Raw genomic sequence first — 21,598 nt, 5'->3', positions numbered from 1 at the left:
TTTCTTTTTTTTGTCTTTTGTGTTTTTTTTCTTTTTCGTTTTTTACCTGAGTTAAGATATGCACGCTGGGTAAATGCGTCTGCAGCTGTGTCCGTTCCTTTTTTCTTTCCAAACCCCAGAGAAACTGATTTAGGCTTTTTTTTTTTTTTTTTTTTTAAGTCGATATGCAAAAAGAAAAATAAAGTGGAAGGTAATACGCTCTCAAAAAAAAAAAAAGAGGGGGAGGGAAGGGGGGGAAATAAAAATAATTAAAAAAAACCCCAACCAACCCAAAACAGTGACTGTACAAATGCAAAAACTCACTAAGAAAATCTAACGCCCGCCCTGGGCATGCGAAACACCCCCCAGGATGTCTCCTTGCGAGGAGCTGGGCTGGATCCTAACAGCAGCAGGAGCCGGACGGAGCCCCCCCGGACCCCGCCAAGGGACAGGGTCCACGGAGCCGCCAAGGGGCATTTCCAGCTCTGGAGAGGGGGGAAAAAAGGCTGAAAAAAAACCCCAAAAAAGGCTGGAGAAACCCCAAATCCCCTGAGATCACCGCTTCCCCAGGCAAAAAAAAAAGGGGGGGTGTCCCACCAGCACAGGACCCCCCCAGGCACCCAGGGAAGGGGGGAAAAAAACCCTGTGCTCGAGGTCGAAACCTGAGGAATTGAGATACCGAGTTGGGGGGGCGGGGGGGGGTTTCGGTATCGGGTCGCGATTGTGTCTCACGCAGATGTGGGTGAATGTTTCGGAAAGGGGGGGGGGCAAAAAAAGTCTAAAAAATTGCAAAAAACTGAAACCTGTCAGGCTGGAGAGATAACGAGGCTTAAAATAAGTCCTCAGGGCTGGGGCTGCGGGACGCTCCGGAGGTCCCGAAGGATGCGGAGCATCCTTCGGGACCTCCGGAGCGTCCCGCAGCCCCCCTCCCTTGAGCATCCCCATCCTGGATACGAGCTCCTGCATCCCATTGCTAAACTGGGTATTTTATGCCAGTCCCCTCTAGGAACGCCCCCCATACATCGCCCCGATCCTGCTTATTTTTGGAGGAAAATATGCCCAAAGTGGCTTTGCACAGTAGTATTGGGGGGGGGGGTGTAAAAATAAAGATTTCCCAGTGCAACCCGGCTCCTGGTCCCGCGTTCCCCCCCTACCCCGTGGGAATGGTGGGTGGGATGCAGGGGGGAGCATCCTGCCTTCGCTGAGCAAATCGGCTCCGCGGTAAAGCCCGGATTGCCGCCGTGGTTTAATGCCGGACCCCCTCCCCGCATGGGTGGGGGGATTCGGGGGGGGCCAATGGCTTTCGGCTTAATTTTCTCCGCTGAGAAAATAAAGCAACAGCCTGAAAGCAGCGGGTTCCCAAGGACGCGCCGGCCGGGCGGGACGGGCAGCGGGATGGGCATCGTGCCCCCCCCGGCATCCCCAAAGGTGGGCACAGACCCCCAGCCCCTGCACAGAGACTGGGGAAAGCGGAGTTTGGGGGGGCTGCCAGCTCTGCCCGCTGCCGGCACAGCCCGGCCAGGCAGGACCCCCGGCCCACCCCCCCCGCCCCATACAAACCCCCGGGGTCTGGGGCGCCCGCGGGGCTCCCAGGGGACGGAGCGGAGCTGGACCCGGCCACCGACAGCAAGGAGAGGAGAGGAGAGAAGAGGTTACGCGGTTTCCAAGCTCCCGTTCCCTGATGAACACTAATATATATCATTTGCATGTTAAAGTTCGATTCTTTTCTCTTTTTTTTTTTAGAGAATAAAATAGAAGCTATTTACAACAAAACAATCAAACAACAACCTCTTAAAATCCTATATAGTGAGTGTAGTTCTCAAAATAAAGGGGGAGGGAAAAGGATCTAAATGAATAAAATATCTCCCGATTTCCAATTTTTTTTTTTTTTCTTTTTTTCCTTTAGAGAGTGCCGGGGGGTTTCGCTAAAGCTCGCGTCGGCAGGCGTCCGTGCGTCTGTCTGGAGGTAACACGAGTTAAAAAATAATAATAATAATAATAATAAATGTACAGTGCAAAGTGTGATGTGTGTGAGGTAAACGGTCCCGGACCGGCGCGCGCAGCAGGACAGCCGGCGGCTCCGGCAAAACCCCCGGGCTAAAGCTTTTCTCCTTGCAAAGGAAAACCCAACAACACGAGAACAAGGGCAGAGCCCGGCCAGCCCCCGGCGAGACCCCGGCCCCCCGCGCCCCGACCGCTGCCGGCGAAGGCTGGCGGGGCGAGCTCTGTCCCCCCGCCACGGCTGCCGGCGTTGGCCACGGGGAAGGGGCCGGGGGGCCGGGGGCGTTAAGGCGAAGCGTTGTTGGAGGTAGAGCTGGGGGGCACGGCCAGCCCGGCCGGGGCCGCGGGGGGGACGCTGCCACCGCCCCCCACCCCGCCGCCGCCACCACTGCCGCTGCTCCGGCTGCCGCCGCTGCCGCCGTTGCCTTTGCTGTAGGCAGAGGAGGGGAGCGAGGAGGAGGAGGAGGAAGAGGAGGAAGGGCCGGGCGTCTGGGCGAACAGCACACCTGGGGAGAGAGCGGGGGGCTGAGCTGGGGGGTGGCACAGCCGTGCCCACGCTGCCTGCCCGCACCGCGTCCGCAGCCAGACGGGGCGAACGCCAGTGGGAGCGAGGCCGGGCAGTGCACGGCGGCGGCGGGGGCTGCTCAGAATGGCGGAGGTCGCGCAGCCCCCGGCCCGCGCCAGCAGCGGGGGGAGCCCCTCAGGCTGCTGCCCACCCCTCACCTGTGTAGACGATACCGTTGATCTCAACCGACATGCTGATGCTGTTGGTGCCGTTGCTGCTCAGGCCGGCGGCGGAGTCTTGGCGGTTCTCTGCCGGGGGAGAGCCGGGTTACGGACCCTGCCGGGACCAGGGGCCGCGGCGGCTCTGCCGGGGCGGGGGGCCGGGGCCGGCACTGACCTGGCGAGCGGGTGCCCTGGCTGTTGATGCGGATGCTCATGGGCAGCTGGGCCGTCATGGCCAGGAGGTTCTGCTGCAGCGCCCGCTGCATCAGCCGCTGCTGCTCGTCCGTCACCAGCGCCATCTTCTTCTCCGGGGGCTCCCCCGACTCCAGCTTCTCCCGCAGCTGCTCCAGCGCCGCGGCTTGGGCGGCTGCCGCCACCTGCACCGCGGCCGCCTGGGCTGCCACCACGGGGTGGCCGGCCAGCGAGACGGGGAGCCGGCTGGGCATGGAGATGGGGATGGGGGAGTCCTCCTCTGCAGGGGCAGAGCGGGCAGTCAGGGACGTAGGGGACAGGGACAGGCGGGTGCCACCACCCCGGGGTGTCCCCAGCCTTGGCACAACGGCTCGGGGCCCCTCCACGCCTCATGTCTGCGCCGGGAGCTGCCCGGCACCTCCTGCCCCTCCAAGGGCAGCCAGAGCTGGGTGACCGGAGCCAGGGTCCCTGAAACAAGCCCCGGTGCCCAGAGCCCGGGGAGGGGACGGGACTACGGGACAGCTTCTGGGGCTGCGTCCCCGGTGCTGGGAGGGGGCTCAGCCTGCGGCCTGTACCCCGCGGCGGCCGTTACCTTTCTTGATCTTCTGGACGGGGGCGATGGACCCGCCGTTGGTGGCAGAGGCCAGTCCCAGCGCCGGCACCGGCAGCTTCGGGGAGGAGAGGAGGCCGTGGGTGCCGCCGGGCGAGTAGGTGAAGAGGGAGCTGCCAAAGCCCTGCCGGCGACCCTCCCGCCGGTTGCTGTCGATGGCCGCCTGCAGCTCGTTGGGGTTGCTCAGCCCTCGTTTCTCACATTCGTAGGGGTACAGGTACTTCATGTACCTGCCGGCAGAACGGGACGGGGACGGTGACGGCGATGTGGTGGCTGGGCACCCCTGCCCTTGTGCCATCCTCTCCCTCCCCACCATCCCCATCCCCGGCACCCCGCGCAGGGCGGAGGGATTGCGGGCAGTGCCGACCCCGCCGGAGGATTCGCGCCCCCCCAGCCCGCCGTGCCGAGCCCCCGCCGCTCACTGGGTGCGCAGGGTGAAGGCAGCGCTGGTGATGGAGGTGGGCAGGTTCAGCCCCTTGGTGATCTCCCGCCACAGCTTCTTGTTGATCACCTCCACCAGGCCGCCCTTCTCCGTCACCAGCGTGTACAGCATGTACAGGTCCAGCACCTGCTTGGCCATGATGGGGATCCGGTTGACGGGGGTCCCTGGGGAGCGGGGGGAGGAGAGAGCGGGTCTGGGCTGCTGCTTTCTCACCCCGGGGGAAAGAGGAGGGGGGAAGCCGGCGAGACCCCCGTGAGGCAGCGCGGGGGCCGGGGGGCTCCCGCTCCTCCCTTCCCTTCCACCGTCCCCTTCTTTCCCCCTCGGGACCCCCCCCCCTCGCTGCGTCTCGCTGAGCATCAGCCCCATGCACAGAGGAAACAGAAACTCGCAGTTTTCAGCCACAGCCCCCAAAACGGGGCTGAGCGCGGTTTCTCAGGCTGAGGTCGGCGGCACCCGGCAACACGAGTTATTTATAACAGCGGCAGCACTTCCCGGCCGCGAGGGTCCCGCCGAGCCGGGGGCCGCACGTGCATGGGGGGGTTCATGCCTCCAGCGACGGGGAAGGGGCTGCAGCGTCTCCTCCCTCCCAGGATCTTTGCCCTGGCACCGGCGGGCGAGGGGGCTCAGGGAGGACCCCGGCGGGACGCAGCCAGCTCCGGCAGCGCGGGGCCAGCAGCTCCCCGGCCCCCCCGCGCACGCACACGTGCTTCCCCCAACGCTGCCTGACAAAAGGCTGAAGGCAGCGATGCGTCAGCATTTCCAGCGCTGTTTTCCACGCAGGAACCAGACCCTCGAGCAGGCGAACACTTTGCTTTCAGCCCTTTCCACCCCCTTGGCCCCCCCGCACCCACCCCCGCCAGCTCGGGCAGAGCGAGAAGGCAGTGGGGGGCTTCGCCCTTTGCAATAACCCGGGGAAAGGACAGCGGGGAGGAGGCAAAGCCGGGGGCTCGGCGCCCAGGAGGGGCCGGACCCTGCGGGGAAGGGGCCGCGGGTCCCAGATGCGATGGGTGCCGGGAGTGGGGCTGGGCGAGGGGGGGGCCGCAGGCGCCGGTGCAGGATCCAGCCCAGCAGGTTTGACCCCGCTGTGCAAAGAGGTTAAAAATTAACCAGCGGCCCGGCCAGAGCTGTGACCTCGGGGTTGTAATGAGGGGCGAGGAAATAAGCCCCCGGCCCCAGGAGGGCGCAGGGGGGAGCGGGGCGGGTGTGCAGGGGGGCTCACCTCGCTTCTGCATGAAGCTGAAGAGATCGTCCAGGAACTCCTTCCTCCTGGGGTCGCCATCCAGCTCGTACAGCTGCTCAACGAGAGGAGAAATACGCTCAGAAAAGAACCTTTCCTGTGCCCCCGCCGCCCGGTGAGCCCCGACCCTCCCAAAGCAGCATCCCTGGGGCTTGTGCCCACCAGCCTGAGCTGTTCGGCTCGCCGTTTGGCTCAGGGGGGTCCCTGCACGGGGCCATGGGATCCCGAGGGTCCCTGCGCCCGTGCCCTGGCAGAAGCCCCGGGACGGCAGTGCCATCCCCTGCCTGCCCTGCTCAGAGCTCAGCCCCGAAACGCCGGTGCCGAAATCGCAGCGCTGCCCCACACCTCGCCTGCAGGCCAGAGCGGCTCCCATGCTGCAAGCACCGCCATCGGTCCCCGGCTCCTCCCGGGAACGCCGATCCCGGTTATTTTTAGCATCCACCGCGTGCTCGGCACAGAGTGGAGCAATGCTTTGGTGTGATCCATCCTCCACACCTGCAGCGCCGGAGGGAGCCAGCTCCAGGAGCCAGTGAGCTCGTGTGCCACTGTGCGAGCTTGCGTGCCGTGGTGCGAGCTCGTGCCTGCCGCGGTGTGCTCAAAGGGGGTCCCTGGGGGTACAGCCCTGGCAAACGAGGGCCGTGACGAGGCGAGCAGGGTGCTGAGCTGGACCTGGTTGCAGGATGCCCTCACGGCCATGGCACACCACTGGATGCCGTGCTGCCCGGCAAAGCCTGCTCCTCTCTGCCTGGCGAGGACGGCACTGAGCGTGGGCTGCCCCGGCAAGGCTTTGTGGCCATAGGGCAGCGGCCATGGGGCTGGCAGCCTCTCCACCTGCAAGAGCATCTCCCCCCCAGGTCGCCACGCACTGCTCGAGGCACAGCTGCCGGAGCAAACCCGGCAGGATGAACGGCACCGCTTCGCACCGTGCCACACAGCCAGGACATGTCTTTCTGAGCTCGGGCAGGCAGACCCGGGCAAGGCTTCTGGCACAGCCGTGCCTCGAGCACCCGGTTCTGCTGGGGCAGCTTTTGTTGGGACCCCACCCCGCAGCCAACAGCCCGGCACATTCCTGCCTGATTTATGGCAGCAGGATCTGCTGGCCTGAGCGCCCCGGCACGCAGGCAGGCACGCCACGCCGGCTCTGCCTCTCCCCAGTGCTGGCAGCCGAAGCGCAGCGCAGTTTCTGCCCGGAGGCGGTGGCTGGTGGATAATCCTCCCCCCCCAGGAGGGGTGTCAGAGCAGGGGCTGCGTGGGGCAGGCGCTGCCCAGACGCCGCAGGGATGGACGCCGCAGCCCTCACCCCAGCCCCGCTGCCCCTGGCCCCTCAGTGCCGAGCGGTTCCCACTTTTCTCAATGACAACTTTGAACAACTGCCAGCGGAGCCGTGGCCACGGCGGCTGGGAGGGGGCTATAAATATTACCACGTAACTCACCAGGCATGTACCACAGGGCCGCCAACCGCACGGCAGCAGATCAGCATGTTCACCGGGTCACCGATACGCCCGCTCATCCCACGGGCATGTCTGGCACGGCACCCCAGCGGCACCGGGACCCGCGGGGCAGCCGTCGCCCCAGCTGTGAGCGAGGAGTGTGAGCCCCCTCCTCCCATCGCCCCCCAGGGAGGATCCGGATCCCGTGGGGCTGAACTCGCCCGCCGGCGGCACCGATCAAAGGGATCAATGGGGCCGCGCGATAAGAGGGGCAGGGCGCTGCAGGAAAGCCATAAACCCCCAGTTCCCCTGGAAACCTCACAAGGCTCGCCCGGCCCCGGCAAACCCCCAGGGAAGGGGCAGGAGACACCATCGCCACCAGCCGGACCCCTCAAAGCTCTCCCACCCCAGCACCCCGGCAAGGCGTCCGGTATGCACGGGGGGCCCGGAGGGACCACAGCATGGGGGGAGCGGAGCGGTGCCCCCCGGCAGGGCAGGGGTAGGACGTGGCACACTGGGCACTGCCACGGTTTTTCAGGCTGAGCCGTGCAGGCTGCTCCCGACCGGCCAAGGGATGTTGGGCTGGTGCCAATCCAGCCTCCCCCATTTCCTCGAGCGGCTCCGAAAGCCGTATGTGGAGAAAGGGCTTCCCCAGCGCCTGCTGCGGCAGCACGATCCTGCAGGGTGCTGAGCGCCCTGCCACCCACAGGGCTGCACTCCAGCCTGCGGCTCCACCGCCCGTGGCACCCCTGCCACCCACCACGGTTCACCCCAAGCCTAAACCCCCCGCACGCCGTTAACCCCACTAACCGGGCAACAGCCCTGCCTGTGTGGCAGGAGCCGGGGCAGAGTCTGCACCCTCCCAGCACCGCGGCAGAGATGCTGAGCCCCAACACCGTGGGGACCCCCAGCTCCGTGGGGACCCCCAGCCCACGGGGTGGCACCAGCACCACTGTGGCTCCCGCGCGTCGGACACAGGAGCGGCAGGCGGTGTGCCGGGCGGCCGGGGTGCGCTCAGCCCAGCCGGGGGATTAAATACAAACCCGGGGAGGGAGAAGTGCCGTGGCGCAGTGGAGGGGAGGGGGGGCTGGAAAACCATCGCCATCCTGCTCGGGAGAAAGGGAAATGTGAAAACCATGCCCCCAGCGCTGGCAGGGTTTTGCCCGTCCCTGGGGAGAGCTGGCAGTGGCATTGGCCTCGGCCCCTGCGCTGTCCCTGGGGCCCAGGGTCCCAAATTGTGGCAGGGAATGGGCACGACTGGCCAGCACCGAACACGGAGCTGTCCCGGCGCAGTGCGAGGGGGTCATGAGCAACCTATTAACCTGCAGAGCTCTGAAAATCGATTAGCTGTTTATGGAAACATCGGTTCATTCAATTTTTATAAAGCCAGCTCTTAAATAAAGCCGCTCTCCCCTGGCTGCAGGTGGGAGCTGCGGCTGCATTTGGGAAGGGATGAACGCACCCATTCACTTACTGCCACGACCCTCCCGGCCGCGAGCCCCCCGGGCTCAGTCCCGAGGGGAACGGACGCGTTTAAGAGGATGAAAGAAAATCAACTGTCAGCTGAGGAAAGCGTGCGCCAGCCGGGCCATGGAGATTAGCGGCAGCAGGCGGGTGGCTGCCCCGTGTGCCGTCCTTCCACACACCCCCCACCGCTCGCTGGCCCCGGTGGTCCCATGCCAAACTCCGTCAGCCGCGGCCACTCTCCCCACCCTCAGCCGGGACGAAGCTATGGGGGTCATCGGGGCGGGCAAGCAGAGGGAGCCCCATTCCCACCCGGCGCCCTCAAGGCCCTGCCGGCACACCCAGCCGCGGCTGCCGGGCAAAGGACGTTTCGCAAGCTGCCGCTTGTGATTATCGGCGAAATTTCGACAGCTCCACCGCGCCTGGCTGCTGCGCGCCGGCCACCGCCGTCCCGGAGTGGGGAGAGGGGCTCAGCCAGGTTGGGGCTCCCCTGTGCCGGACACTTCCCCAGCTGCACCCCCAGGAGCCCCTCTAGACCCTCGTCCAACTCTGCCGACGCCAGCAGAACCGCCTGGCATGAGGGCAGCTTCCCAGGGAGCTCGGCCAGCAGCGCCGTGAGACGAGGACGTGCCCTGCCGCGGCCGGGACGTGCCCTGCCTGCACCGCGGTGGGCGGCGCGTGACCGAGCGGCATCCGCCGAGCTGCCCCCGTCCCCCGTTGCCCCCCGGGCACAGGCAGAGACATGGAAGGGGGCAGAGGTGAGCGACTTCCAGCAGCCCCTCGCAGGATTTCCTTGCATTGACAGCATCCCGGGTTTGCCGGGACACCTCGCTGGCAGCCCACGGCGCTCCCGTGCTGGTGAGGACGCAGCAGAAGAGCCGTGCAGCCTGCGAACGCCGAAAGGCAGCGCAGGCATCATAGGAAAGCTTAGATATTGGGTCTCAAAATAAAAATTGAGGAACAGAAACATGTTCTCGTTTCAGCAGCGTGCGAAACCGAGTGCACAGCCGGGCTCGGCACAGACCGGCTGCCACTGGCACCACCGGACCGAAATCAGCAGGTGCTGATCCCCGGCTGGTGCCGATGCCCGGCTGGTGCCGATGGCCTGCCCGCCGTGCTCGGGCACAGCTTCTGCTCGGCACAAAGCGCGGTTCCTCGTCGGGGAAGTGTGGGTGGAGGCGGCGAGGGTCGGTGCAAAGGTAACGCCAGCCGCCAGGCAGCGAGCCGCGGGGAGAGGCCGCCCTGCCTGCCGCCGCTGACTCAATAGATTTACATTTCGTAATTAGGGAGGCCGCAGGGAGGTGGAAACGACTTAATCTGTAATGCAGCTGCCCCGAGAATATCCTCTTACCGCGGGGAGGCCGCCTGGCCACGCTACCCCGCTGATGGGTCCCCACAGCGAGAGCGCGGTGCCAAGGATGCCGCGGCACAGCCGACCCCAGCCCAGCTGGGGGATAGGAGACGTCCCCCACCTCCCCGAGAGCCCCCCTGGGACGGGGGACCTGGCCCCACGCGCCTGGTGCTCCCAGTGCTCGCCCAGCACAGGGCCAACGCCTGGCACCACCGGCACGGCTGGCTCTGCGCCGCGGTCCCACCTTGCCACCGGTGCAACCCCCATCGGCCCCAGCCCTCCGTCCTTGCGGCCAGCTGAGGACGAGGTGCCAGATGGCCGTTGCCAGCAGATATATAATTAAGTGGAGGAGGAATTAGGAAGGCGGCGGGCGGCGCTGACCCCGCACCCCAGTGCCCCGGCAGGATGCCGGCCCGGCGTTTGGTGTGGATGACCGGATTAATGTTTCAAACCAGATTACGGGAAAATCCCAACCCGTTGGCTTTCAAAGGGCTGGCGGGGAGGCGGCCCCTCGGCAATGCCAGGAATGCAGGAGAGAGCCCTCGGCACGGGAGCGGTGCGTGCCGGGGGTCCGCCGGGAGGGACCGAGATAACAACCCCCCCTCCCAAGCAGCCCACCGCTCCCCTTCTAACGGCCCCCCATGAGCTGCTGGCAAGGAGGGCAATTAAAGCAGGGAGGGGAAGCGCCATTTAACGAGGTTCCAGGAGGGCAGCCCCCACAATGCCGGGGTTTATGCCGGAGCCAGGCGAGTCTTTCCATCGGCAGGAGCCCCCGTGCCCACCCTGCGAGGCGTCGCAGGGACCCCCCAACCAGAGAGCAGGGTCTGCGGGGTGGGGCTGCAGAGGAGCCCCTGTCCCAGCGCTCCGAGCCAGCATCCCGCGTCTGAGTTAAAAACAACCCCCCTCCACAGCTCGGTTCCGGGTTTTCAAGCCTCGGGGATTAATTTTCAAGTTTTTTTCTTCCATCGCCAGGAAGTCTCGACACTCCCGGCTTTCCTCCCTTCTCTTCGAAACCAGTCTGGGACGTGCACGCCGTGAGCTGGGGGGGGGAAAAGACCCCCAAGGGCCCCTATAGCAGGGACGGGGGGTCTGGTGACCCCTCCAGCGGGACCAACCGCCTCGCAGGGGCTGAAAAGACCTGAATTTCTGTATTTAGGGAAAAAATACAACAAAGGCAGGGGAGAGCCCACCCCAGTGAGGCGCCCGTGGCAGGTAGCAGGGCAAACGTCCTCTCTGATTGATTCCAGCCCGGGCGGCGTGACGGGGCGGGGGGGCTCCTTCTCTCTTTCTTTTCTTCCTTCCTTCCTCCAAGCGGCCCCCGGGGACCTGTCCCTTTGTCCCGCTGACAGCCGAGGGGCGATGCCGGGGCAGGGGGAGAGACCGCGCACGCTAACGAGTTATTTAACGAAGAATAAACACGCGGGCGGTGTTTCCCGTCCTGCTCCCGGCTGGCGCACGCAGCCCCCGGCCTCCGGCACGCCAAAGCCAGGACTTGCGGTCACGGGTTGGGGGGGGGGGGGAGCACTTATTCAGAAAAAGAAAGTAATTTGTAAAAACTGGAGCGAAGGGCTAGCGAGGAGCTCCGAAATGAAGCGTTTCGGGTGACGCTGGTGAGGTGGTTTCCCGTAAGATGGTGGCTGAGTCAGGGCTGGGGGTGCTTGAGGCCGTGCAGCCCCTTCTCGGGGCCAGGGTCTGCGCAGCCCCCTTCCCCAGGCAGCGCTGTCGCGGTGAGCGGGGGCACGGCCCCCCCGGGCGTGGGGGTATCGGGTTTATTGGGACCGATCCCTCCCAGCGAAGGGCAAAGGGAGATTCCGGCCCTGACGCAGATCCCACTGCAGATAAAGTGCTCGGCTTAGGGACAGGTCACCTCTCGCCGTCCCCATCCCTAATCCCCTGCGAGCCCCCCCCAAGCATGCCCTCCCCTTGGGAAGGGGCTGCCAGGGGGCAGGGGCACGCACCCCCTCCCCAAAATCCCCAGGGGCCCCCCCCCCGCCTCGCTCGCCAGCTCCGACGTCAGCCAAGAGCGGGACGCTGCTGCCGGGAGCCTCGCCCGTGCGGGACGGGACAGGGCCGGCTCCTGCCGCCGGCAGCCGAGTCCACTGACCGGCCTGGCGGGATTCCTGCCGCCTGAGCGTGGCCAGGGCTGCCCGGGGCGGGGGGCCGCTTCCGCGGGGGCAGCCGGGGAGGGGGCCAGGGAGCGCTGGGCCCTTGCCGCCGCGCTTCCCGTCGGCCCTATTGTTCCCGCCGGTTCCCAGCATTGTCCCCTCCGCGGGTCGGCACCGCCCGGACCGGGACACGGCCCCACCGCAGGTGCCTCTCCCCGCCAGTGCCCCCTCCTCAGGCTGGGGGCTGCGGGACCCGGTGGGCAGCAGATCCATCGGTGCTCCTGCGGCACAGGGACAAGCCCACTCCCGATCCCCAGCCAAAGGGCCGGGGGTCCTGAGACCACCTGGGTTTCCGCCAGCACCTGCAAACCCCCCGAGCGATGCTGCAGCCGCACCCTGGCTGCGGTCCCATGGGAGCCACCCCACCAGACACAGGGCACAGGGACGAGCCGGAGCCCACAGCACCACAGGCAACGTCCTGTCCCAAACCGAGCCCCGCGGCGGGATGGGGGTCCCACGCAGCCCCCGTGCCCGGCTCCGCTGCCTCCCTGGCCAGGCTGGCAGGAGCAGCCATATGTACGACCCGGGGGGGACACGGGCCGGTGTCAGCACTGACATGGCGGGTGTCACCGTGCCGCGTGGAGGGGGAGGTTGAATGGGCGAATTAGTCGCCGTTTAACCTCCCTGACCCCCCATTGTCCACGCGCCGTAAGCTGCCCTCCCCACCATGCTGCGGGGCCGCTCCTGCCCGGCCAGCCGGCAGCCACGGGGCCACTCCGCATGGATGCACGTCCACGCACCAGAGCCATCCCGGTGCAGCGTGCTGCCGGGCCCAGACCGATGCTGGCTCCCGGGACGGCTGCGCTGTTGCTGTTTTTCCCCTTCCCACAGAGGAGGAAGTGAATCCTGCTGCAACTGCATTTCAAACGACAATTTCAGAGAGACCTGATGGGTGGCAGCTTGCCGGGCTCGGGCTAAAACAAAAACCGGTTCAGTGTCTGAACGCCGACGCGTGGCACAGGCTGCCGAGAGGTCACCGCCGCGCAGCGGGGGAGCTGCTGCCAAGCCAAGAGCCACCGGCTGGGGCAGGCGGATGGGAGTCTCCCGGCCCTCAATGCGTGCATGCCGGTGCATGCCCTTGACACATGCTCGCTATCGCACCGGACCTTGTGCAAATATTAATTCAGTGGAATCAGGCAGTGTTGAGAAAGCTCGTCCCAGGGAGCAACACCCAGGGCCCGGCTCGCACGCTGCCGGCGCAGCTCCCTGCTGCCAGCCGGGCAGACCCCGGGTGGGCGGCTGAGCTGGAGCCATGCGGCACGGACCCGGGGAAACCACGGCCACAGCAGCAAAGCTCTTCCCAATGGAAAAGTGGTGCAAAACCTTGGGGCACCCGGCGAGCCCCCGCCTCAGGCTGTCCCTCGCCGTGTGCCCCCAGACCTCCCTGGGGTGACACCCCACAGGGCCGGCAGGTCGAGACCCCTGGGCAAGGACCTGACCCGGGCGCAGCTGTGCAGGCAGGAGCAGCAGCGTCGTTGTCCCTTGCAGGCGAGCCGGGGTTTAAATTCCACCATATGTAAATGATCGCCTTAGAAAGGGGATCGCTGTAAGCCAGAGCAGATGAATCACCCAGGCTTCCACCGCCCGGCCGGGGATTTGTCTAATTGCAAATCTGTTCCTGAAATGCGAGGTCCCGCACCTCCCTCCGCCCGTGGCACAGCCACTCCGCCGAACCCACCAGCAGTCCCCGCTGCTGGGGGGGTCCCGGGGGGGTCCCGGCAGCCCTGCGTGCCCCAGCCCTGCCCGTGGGAGCTGGAAGAGGTCCAGCAGCCACAGATGGTTTTGACACACAGCCAGCTGCGGGTCGTCAGCCCTGGGAACCATCACCGCAGAGCAGCTCCGGCAGCACCAAAACCTCGCTGTTTCCTCGTGCCACCGGGAACCCATGGAGGGGAGGAGAACGGTGGGGTACACTGCCACAGTTCCTTTGCCGTGGCACTGACGCAGCACCAGAGCGATGCTGGCTCCGGCAAAGCTGCTGCCCAACACCGTCCCACCGCAGCGCCAGCGCGGGCGGCAGCACGGGACGGCACATCGCAGGTGTTTGTCTCCGAAAGCAGGCGCTGCTGCCTGAGTGGGCGTCTCCACAGTGGCAGTGGGGTGCTCAGGCAGGTGGGGAAACTGAGGCAGGAAGGTTTAGCCCTTTGCCGAACGGATTTAGAGCCAGCACCTGCGTGGGCAGCCCCGGCTGCCATCTGCACCGGAGCAAGACCCCGGAGCCGGCTGCTGTGGGGGGGACAAGAAAGCCCTTTGCCGAGGGACCACCGTCACCGGTGACAGGGCTGCCCCCTCCCCGTGGTACGCGTGTGGAGCAGGGACCGGCGCACTTGCCCCGGCCCAGGGAGCAGAGCCCTGGCCCCAAACAGCCCCAGCGCAGGGCGGATTATTGCCAGCTCCGTCCAGAGCGGGGACCCAGGCACAGGCAGACCAAGTGACCGATTGGAAGAGTGAGGGAGCGGGTCAGGAGCCGAGCCGGGAGCTGCGCCCCGACACCTGGATCCAGTTACCCCGGTAGGCTCAGAATCCGGCGAGCGGCCGCGCAGGCAGAACGGGCAGCGCAGGCAGGTGTGCTGTCATGGACATGCCCAGGGGAGAGCGGGGGGCTCCCCCCATCCCCAAACCGCCACCCGGCCCTCGCCCTGGCCCCTGATTGCGGCACGTCCGGCCAGGCCCCTGGACTGGCTGCCATTTCTCCTGCGGTTTGGGCCAGAAATAGGGTGATGGAGCAACGCTGCGCCCTTGCCCAACCGCTCCGCTGTCGGGTGGCTGTTTGCTTTGCTGACAAAGGACCTGCTCTCATTTCTGCTCTTTTTTTTTTCCCTTCTTTTAAATAAACCCTCATTCCTGTTAGTTCAGCTGTGCTGGAGCTGGGAGGCAGCCACCTCCTCTGCAGCCCTTGAATCAGCCCGGGGGGCCGGGGCTCTGGGGGGGATGCCCAGGCTGGGGGGAGCCAGCCCGGCTGGTGCCGGGGGGACGGTCCACCTGGGAGCAAACAAAATCAGCTGGGTGAAGGCGCTGGCCGGGCACCCAGGGCAGGACGGACACATCCCCTGTCCCCCACCTCATTAATTAACCCGGGTCTCGTTGGGACAAATGGCCTCACGCAGTCGCTGGACACTGGGACCAGCACCCGTGGGCTGAGCCGGCTGCGCGAGCACCAGGGCATCAGGCTGGGGGAGGCACTCGGCGGCTAAGCCGCTCTCGCCGAGAAGTCCCTGACCCCCGGCCAGGGATCTGGCGAGATTACGGCTCCGGGAATGCTCCCTGAGCACCATGAGCTGATTACCAGGCTGGATCCCTGGCCAGGAACACCCTTCAGTGAGCTGGACGGCGGCACGGGGCGAGATGGGTGACGGCTGCGCCGGGGTCGTGGGGGAGGACGTGGCCCTTCTCCTGGGAGGGGTCCACCTGCAACTGAACCCCAGCGCCCGGCACCCCGTCCCGCTCCAGTCCCCTCCTCGCCCTTATCTGCCGCCAGCCCGGCCAGGCGCCGCAATCGCCTCCTCCCGGCACAGAAGCTCCTGGCTGGGGGGCCCCAGGGCACTCCCCTTTATCTGTGCCCCCACCATGCCGCGGCACCGGACGGAGCAAAACCACCTTTGGGGTGGGGGGATGGCAGCCCCCGGCCACGACGCCGACACTCGGGTGCCCCTTTCCCCGCGCAGGGGCCCCCTCGCCCTCCCGGGGGGCGGCTCATCCGCTCGGCTGGCTAATGCAATAAAGCTCTAATCAATATTTTAAAGAAAGTAAATGGACCCTCCCGCCCTCGTTAAGAGGCCGCAGGGCCCCCGCTCCCGGCCCCGCTCCCCTGGCCAGCTTTGGGCTTCTTAGGTAAAAATAATCCACGGGAGAAAGGGGATCAGGGCCCCGCACCAGGGGCTCTACTGCCCGTGGGGGCAGAGGGGGTACCCGGAGCCTTAACTGGAGCCCGGGGTTTCCGCATGGGGCTCTGAGCCCCGGCGATGTGGAGGGGAAATGGGCTTTTCCTCAGCCCCTCCCGCGTTTCCCCAGGAAAATCCCAGCTTCGTCTTCCCGGGAGCCACCCCAGCCCCGCCACGTGCACAGCCCCGGCTGGTCCCCAAGCCTGGGAGCGGACCAGGCGGGGGGGTCCGGTTTTGCCCCCGCCGCACCCAGCGTGCCGCCCGCCGAGGTTGCAGAGGTGCTTTCGGTTTGTTTTTTTTTTTCCCCCCTAACCGTTGCACTTTGAAACGCCGTATCTCAGGGGAGCGCTGCTCGGCGCAAGATAAGGGCTGAGGTTTTCACCCCCCACGTGCCACCAGCATGGATCAGACGTCCCCATTTGGGACAGCTTAAGGAACCTCCTGCCCCCCCAAAGCACCGGCACCCCACTGCCGGCACCACATCGGCTTCTTAAAGCTTCCGATGCTTCCTGCAAACGGGAGCAGAGACGGGGTTAAACATCAGCCTGGGGCACCCCAAACGGGGCACCCCAAAGGGAGCCCAGTGGCTGCTGCAGCCGGGGGGAGCACCGGGAGTCAGACCCCCCCACACCGCCGGCCGCCCCAACTGCCCTCCCGCGGGACGCGGTGCCGGGGTGACAGGGTGCAGGCGGCCGGGGGAGCGCAGGCAGCGCAGGAAACTCCAAAAGGGGCAGAGGCAGGAAACTCCGGCCCCGTGGCCTGCCAACGCGCCCAGGGCTCACGCTCCCGGTATTAGTAGGGCGCAGTAATAGCGGTAACGAAACAGAAAGGTCAGGAGGGGGGTTCTCCGCGGGGCAGCAGCAGAGCCCTCCCCACGCACTCGCCGGGGCTGGGGCACGGACATCAAAGCAGGTTTTTCCCCGGCAGCCCCACGCTGATGGCAGCAGCTCGCCGGCCAGGCATTACGCAGCAGTTTGTGGCGGCACGCAGCAGCGCTGGATTTTTGGCAGGGGTTGGCTGAGCCGCTCGTGTTCCGGCGGCTCATTAAAAGCCCGGCTCCCCCTGCAAGCATCACCCTCCGGAGTGGTGGGATGATGGCAAACACCCACGGTGCGAGCCGCGGAGAGCCCCAGCACCCAGCCATGGTGCCGAGGGGCACGTGCTGGGGCTGACCCCCAGCCCCCCATGGCACAGCCCTCCGCGGCCACCCATGGCCAGCTGAGACCCCTGCGGCCAAGCGCCGCTCCAGGCTGGCAGCCTGGACACGCCGGCATCGCCCTAGCCCCCCCGGGACCTGTCGTGCCTTTTGGGGTGAGGTTAGAGATGATCCCAAACCCAAACAAGAGCAAACATGGCCCTGGCCCAGCTGCGCAGCCCGGCATGGCGGCAGCGTGGTGTGACATGCCACTGTCCCACCAGACCCCTCTGCCCCCGTGCCGCCGGCGGCGAGGCTACAAGAGGCGCAAGACCAAAACAAAAGCAATTCTGCCCTCGCTGCTGGCCGGCGCGGGAGGACGACATGACGGCCATTCCCCATGGGAGCCTCCTCCCACCCCAAAAATGCCCCTTTCTCCCCTGAGGAGCCACGGCGCCCTCGGTAGCCACTGCCCCCCGAGCCCCCCGCCGCACTGGGGGCTCCTTTGTTCTGCTGCCTGCGCAGGCAGCGCCCCGGGTCAGCCGCCGAGCTGACCTCTGCCTGCGCGGTAGCCGTCCCCAGGGACGGGGAGGTGCCACGTGCCGGCTCCCTAACCTCCATAACTCTTCCTCGCGCCCTCCCCTGCCTCCCCCCTGAAGCGGGCCCCCTCCTCCTCCTCCCCCGGCCCCCCGTGGCTCAACCCCGCCGAGCCCCGGTTTGCAGGAATCTGTCCCAGATGGGTCAATAAAACCCTGCGGTGGAGGACAGGGACAGCCCGCTGCACGCATGGGGCACATGGGGTTTCGGTGCGGAGATGGGCATGGGGACTCGGATGGCGGCACTGTCCGGCAAGGACCGTGTCCTCAGGCACCGAGAGAGCCGGGCCAGGGAGCCGACACCAGGGTGGGCCGTTCACCAGCGCCGGCAGACCCGGAGCTGAACCCGAAACGCAGGGAGACCTGGAGAGTCCCGGAGGTGGTGGGGCCGGACCGCCAGCCCTGAGCTGCCTGGGGCACACCTGAGCCTGCTTGGAGGCAGCGAGAAAGAAATCAGAGTCACCCGCCTCCCCCAAACCAAGACCACGCAGCCGCAGCTCAGCCCCGGGAGGTGCCGGGGGGGGGGGCACGGCTCAGCTGATGTGCGCAGGAGGCCACGCGCTCCCCACAAGCTGGTGGGAGAGCAGGGGTGCTCCAAGCGGTGAGGAGCTCTTTTGCAAAAAAAGAGGAACCCTGAAATAGCCCCCTCCTCGAGCAGCGTTTCCCCGCTGCAGTGGGAAGGCCCAGCACCGGCATGGCCATTTTGGCGGCACCGCGTCCCCGCTGGCTCTCCCGTGCCGGGGTATCCGGCCGTGGTGCACCAGCACCCTGGTGCTGCCGGGGTTTCCCTTAATGTGCCTCTACCCCGGCGAAGGGGCGGCAGCGGTGGGAGCAGGGAAGGGGTAAAGCATCCCCTGCCAAGCAGCACCAGGGCCATGGCGGCCGCCCCACGCCGGCACTCGCTGTTTACATTCCTGCTGCTCCTTCCCAGGCTGCGCCGGCGAGGCTGCGCCAGCTGGGCTGGGGCGCTCGGCGGCACGCGCTGGAGGGCGGCCAGAGGAGCTCCCGGCCAGCGCCGCGCTGAGCAAACCCCTGGCCCGGGTCCAGCGGCTGCGATCCAAGCGCCGGCGCGCTGGCGGGCTGACGTGCTGGGGAAAGCCTCTCCCGGCCGAGCGCTTCACCTCCTCTCCTCCGCCCACGGCGCAGCGGTGGCAGCCGCTTTCCTCCCCCCTCCGGCTGCTTCCACTATTAACCACCGTGTCGGGCTCTCCCCGCCAAGCCTGGGAAGCTTTCCGCTGGGAAGAGAGAGGGAGCGAGAGGGGGCTCAGCCCCTTTCGCCAGCACGGCTTAGGGGGAAGAGATGGGGACGGGGCAGAGGATGCACTGGGACTCGGGCTGGTGTCCCCCAAACACTGTGGCGGGGGACCCAGTGGAGACTACAGGATGGTCCACAGCACATCTACAGACCATTGTGGCACTGCCAGCCACCCAGCCCCAGATTTTCCCGTTGGATCCCGAGGGCTGGGAGCGATTGCCGGGCCCCCGGAGCTGGTGCACGGGTCTGGTACAGCACTGACACGGTGACAAACAGGAAGATCACGGCTGCGGTATCGAAAAAGCCTTTTCACAGATACGAGATCACATCCCCGGCCCCTTGCTCCCCGACGGCAGGAAGCCCAAAAGAGAGAAACCACAAGAAAAAGCAGCAGCGTGGGTGCAGCGGCACGAGGGACGCGCAGGGCAGAAGCATCCCTCCTTCCCTGCAGCCGGGTAGAAGCACACCGGGAAGGGCGGCCGCACGCTCTGTGCTTGCTTGTGCTTCCTCCACCAGCCCCGTCGTGAGGCTGCCCGCATCGAGATGGGCCGGCAGATCCCGGCAGCCCCTTCTCCCTTTTGCGATGGCCTCTGCCCCTTCCCCTTTGGGCCGTCGCATCCCTCCCGAAAGGCCACTGTGCCCCGGCCGCTCCATCTGGGTCCCATCTGCTGCTGTTGGCTCCGGTCCCTTCCCCCAGCCCTAAACTCAGATGTATTTAAACACACACATCAAAGGCACGGGGGCAGCCCCCAGGGAGCCCCGGCTCGCAGCGCATTTCCTTCTATTAGCCAAAAGCGGGGCACAGCGAGCTCCAGCGCCGGGAGAGAGCAGGAGTGTGCTTGCCTCCTGCCAGCCCAGCTCAGCCGGTGCAGGGAAGGCGATGGAGGGGGCAGCCGGGGTAGTTTCACCCCCGTTTTCACTCTTCAGTGGCGTTTTGGCAGCGGCAGAGGGGCAGCTCTGCCCCTAAACTTCCACAGGGTTGGAGCCGTCCTGCCGGGCATCACCTCTGCGGTGATGGGGAGCAAGTCAGGTCCCCACCAAAAACGGCTTGGGGAGGGTGGAGAAGAGGAAAATCAAGAGTCCCCTCAGATTGCAAGTTTGGGGTGACTTTTTTCCATCATTTTCAGCAAGAATTCTCCCAGGTCCCTGTGGCAAACCCCATCACACCGACTGCCTGCACCGGGGCTAGGACACAGGATCCCACCGGAGCCACCGACCAAAGCGACAGGGAAGGGCGCGAGGCTGAGCCGAAGCACTAAAACCCCAGAGAAATCCCACGCTTTCTTAGTGGCAATGACAGCAGCTTGATCCGAGAACACTGCCGGAGGCGGCACCACCAGACGCATCTCACCGCAGCTCTCAAGGACACAGAGACGCGCGGCAGAGCCGAGGAGCAGGGGAGGGACAGGCACGGGGGGGGCACGCGCGTCTTGGTGAGCACCTACTTGCTTGAACTGCTCCTCGTAGGTCCAGTCGCCGTGGTCGGACGCCGGCGGCGGGGGCTGTGCGTGGCCCAGTCCAGAGGGAAGCCGCTCCTGCCCGCCCGGCAGCCGCTGCGGCTCGCCCCGGTAGTGCTGGGGCGCCGGGGGCTTGCGGAGCAGCAAGGATCCCGCGCCTGCCCGCACCGCCTCTGCCGAGCTGAGCCCTTCCTCTCCCATGTCTTCCTCCTCCTCCTCGTAGTCTTCCTCTTCCTCCTCCTCCTCCTCTTCTTCCTCTTCCTCCTCCTCCTCGCCCAGGTCCTCTTCAAAGTCGTCTTCATCCCACTTGCCCTTCCTAGAGCAGGGGGCAGAGAAGAGATTTGCTCCCGTGCTAGGTGGCAGCCTGGGCCCCCAACGCGATCCCTCTCCCCTGTGGGATGCTCTCCTGCGGTGCCCCAGCTCTCCCCCTGCCCCACAGGGCAGATCCCATCCCTCCAGGTGGGAGAACCTTTTCATGACCCCCCCATCTCCAGGCACCGTCTCCCTGTTCCTGAGCAGCACCCGGCGCTGCACGGGCAGAGCACAGAGCCTGCCTGCCCCACAGGCACCCCACAGCCACGGGGCTGGGAGCACCCGCCCGGCACACAGGGAACCCAGTGAAGCCCTGGTGCACCCCAGTCGGTGGGTGGCAGCCCCATGGTCACCACTGGCCACCGGCACCCCAAGACACCAGCTCTGGCAGCAAGCAGAGCTCTGCCAGATGGCTCCCAGCCCGTTCCCTGCCCCGGAGAGGACGCGGGCTGGGAAGAGGCAGCCACGAGGGCCCTGCATAATTTAAAGCCAGACCAGGATCCTCTGTCACGGCCCCACCTGGCTCCCCAGGCAGAGATGAAATGTCACCCCACGCCAACCCGGCACGGGGAATCACGGCTGCTGAGCCGAGCTGCTGCTCTCGGCGCCTCCTGCTCTGGGACGTCCCGACGGTGCTGACCTGCCTCCCCGTACCGAGCTGCACAAACCCGGCCACCCGACACAGTGCAGGCAGCCCCCTGGCAGCCTCCACCACTGCTCCCCAGCCCCAAAGGGAAGCCTGTGTCCCCAGCCGGCCGTGCCAAAACCCGCCGGGGCCAGACCGTGTCCCTGCCCCTTCCCCGAACCTGTAAGAGCTGCTAGTCCATGCTAGCATGTACTCACAGATCCTCCTCCTCCTCCTCGGAGCCCATCTCCTGCTGGTACCCGCCATCCTCCTCCTCCTCCTCGCCGCGCTCCTCCTCCTCCTCGGAGGCCTGGCTCTCATCCGACAGCCCCGGGCTGGATGAGTGGCTGAGGCCGGCAGCCGCTGCCCGCATGGCGGCCAGGGCGGCCATCTGCGCCCGCTGGATGTGCGCGCTCTCGGGCTCTGCGCCTTCCTCCGAGGGCGCCGGGGCCGGATCCTGGCCGCGGCCGCGGGCCGGGGTGCTGGCGGGGGTCTGCCCCGGGGCTGGCGGGGGCTGCGCAGGAGGCGGCGTGGAGCGCTGCTGCTGCTGCTGCTGCTGCTCCTGCTGCCGTGCTTCCAGCGCCTGCTGCAGCCGTGCGCGCTGCTGCCGCTGCAGGTTCTCCATCACCGCCTGCAGCTTCATGGCTCTGCCGGCGGGCGGCGGGTCCCCGGGGGGGCGGGGGGCAATGCACCCGGGGGGCAATGCCCGGGAGGCGCGGGGGGCAGCGCCCGGCAGGCTG

The 21,598-nt window shown here is 66.4% G+C and overlaps 1 protein-coding gene across 1 annotated transcript; it reads right to left on the bottom strand.

Annotated features, from left to right (window-relative positions):
* Positions 1 to 2,265: 2,265 nt before the first annotated feature.
* Positions 2,266 to 21,501, bottom strand: ARID3A (AT-rich interaction domain 3A). The gene is made up of 8 exons (XM_059831613.1): positions 21,077 to 21,501; positions 19,910 to 20,237; positions 5,170 to 5,242; positions 3,931 to 4,114; positions 3,491 to 3,738; positions 2,891 to 3,178; positions 2,704 to 2,793; positions 2,266 to 2,486 (listed from the first exon to the last, which is right to left on the bottom strand). Exons 1-8 carry the CDS (start codon positions 21,499 to 21,501, stop codon positions 2,266 to 2,268), a joined length of 1,857 nt encoding a protein of 618 aa, XP_059687596.1.
* Positions 21,502 to 21,598: the final 97 nt, after the last annotated feature.

Source organism: Gavia stellata, chromosome 32 (assembly GCF_030936135.1).
Source record: "Gavia stellata isolate bGavSte3 chromosome 32, bGavSte3.hap2, whole genome shotgun sequence".
In the NCBI taxonomy this organism is placed as follows: domain Eukaryota; kingdom Metazoa; phylum Chordata; class Aves; order Gaviiformes; family Gaviidae; genus Gavia; species Gavia stellata.
Note: the sequence above shows the minus strand (reverse complement) of the source record. Positions and strands in the feature narration are given on the sequence as shown.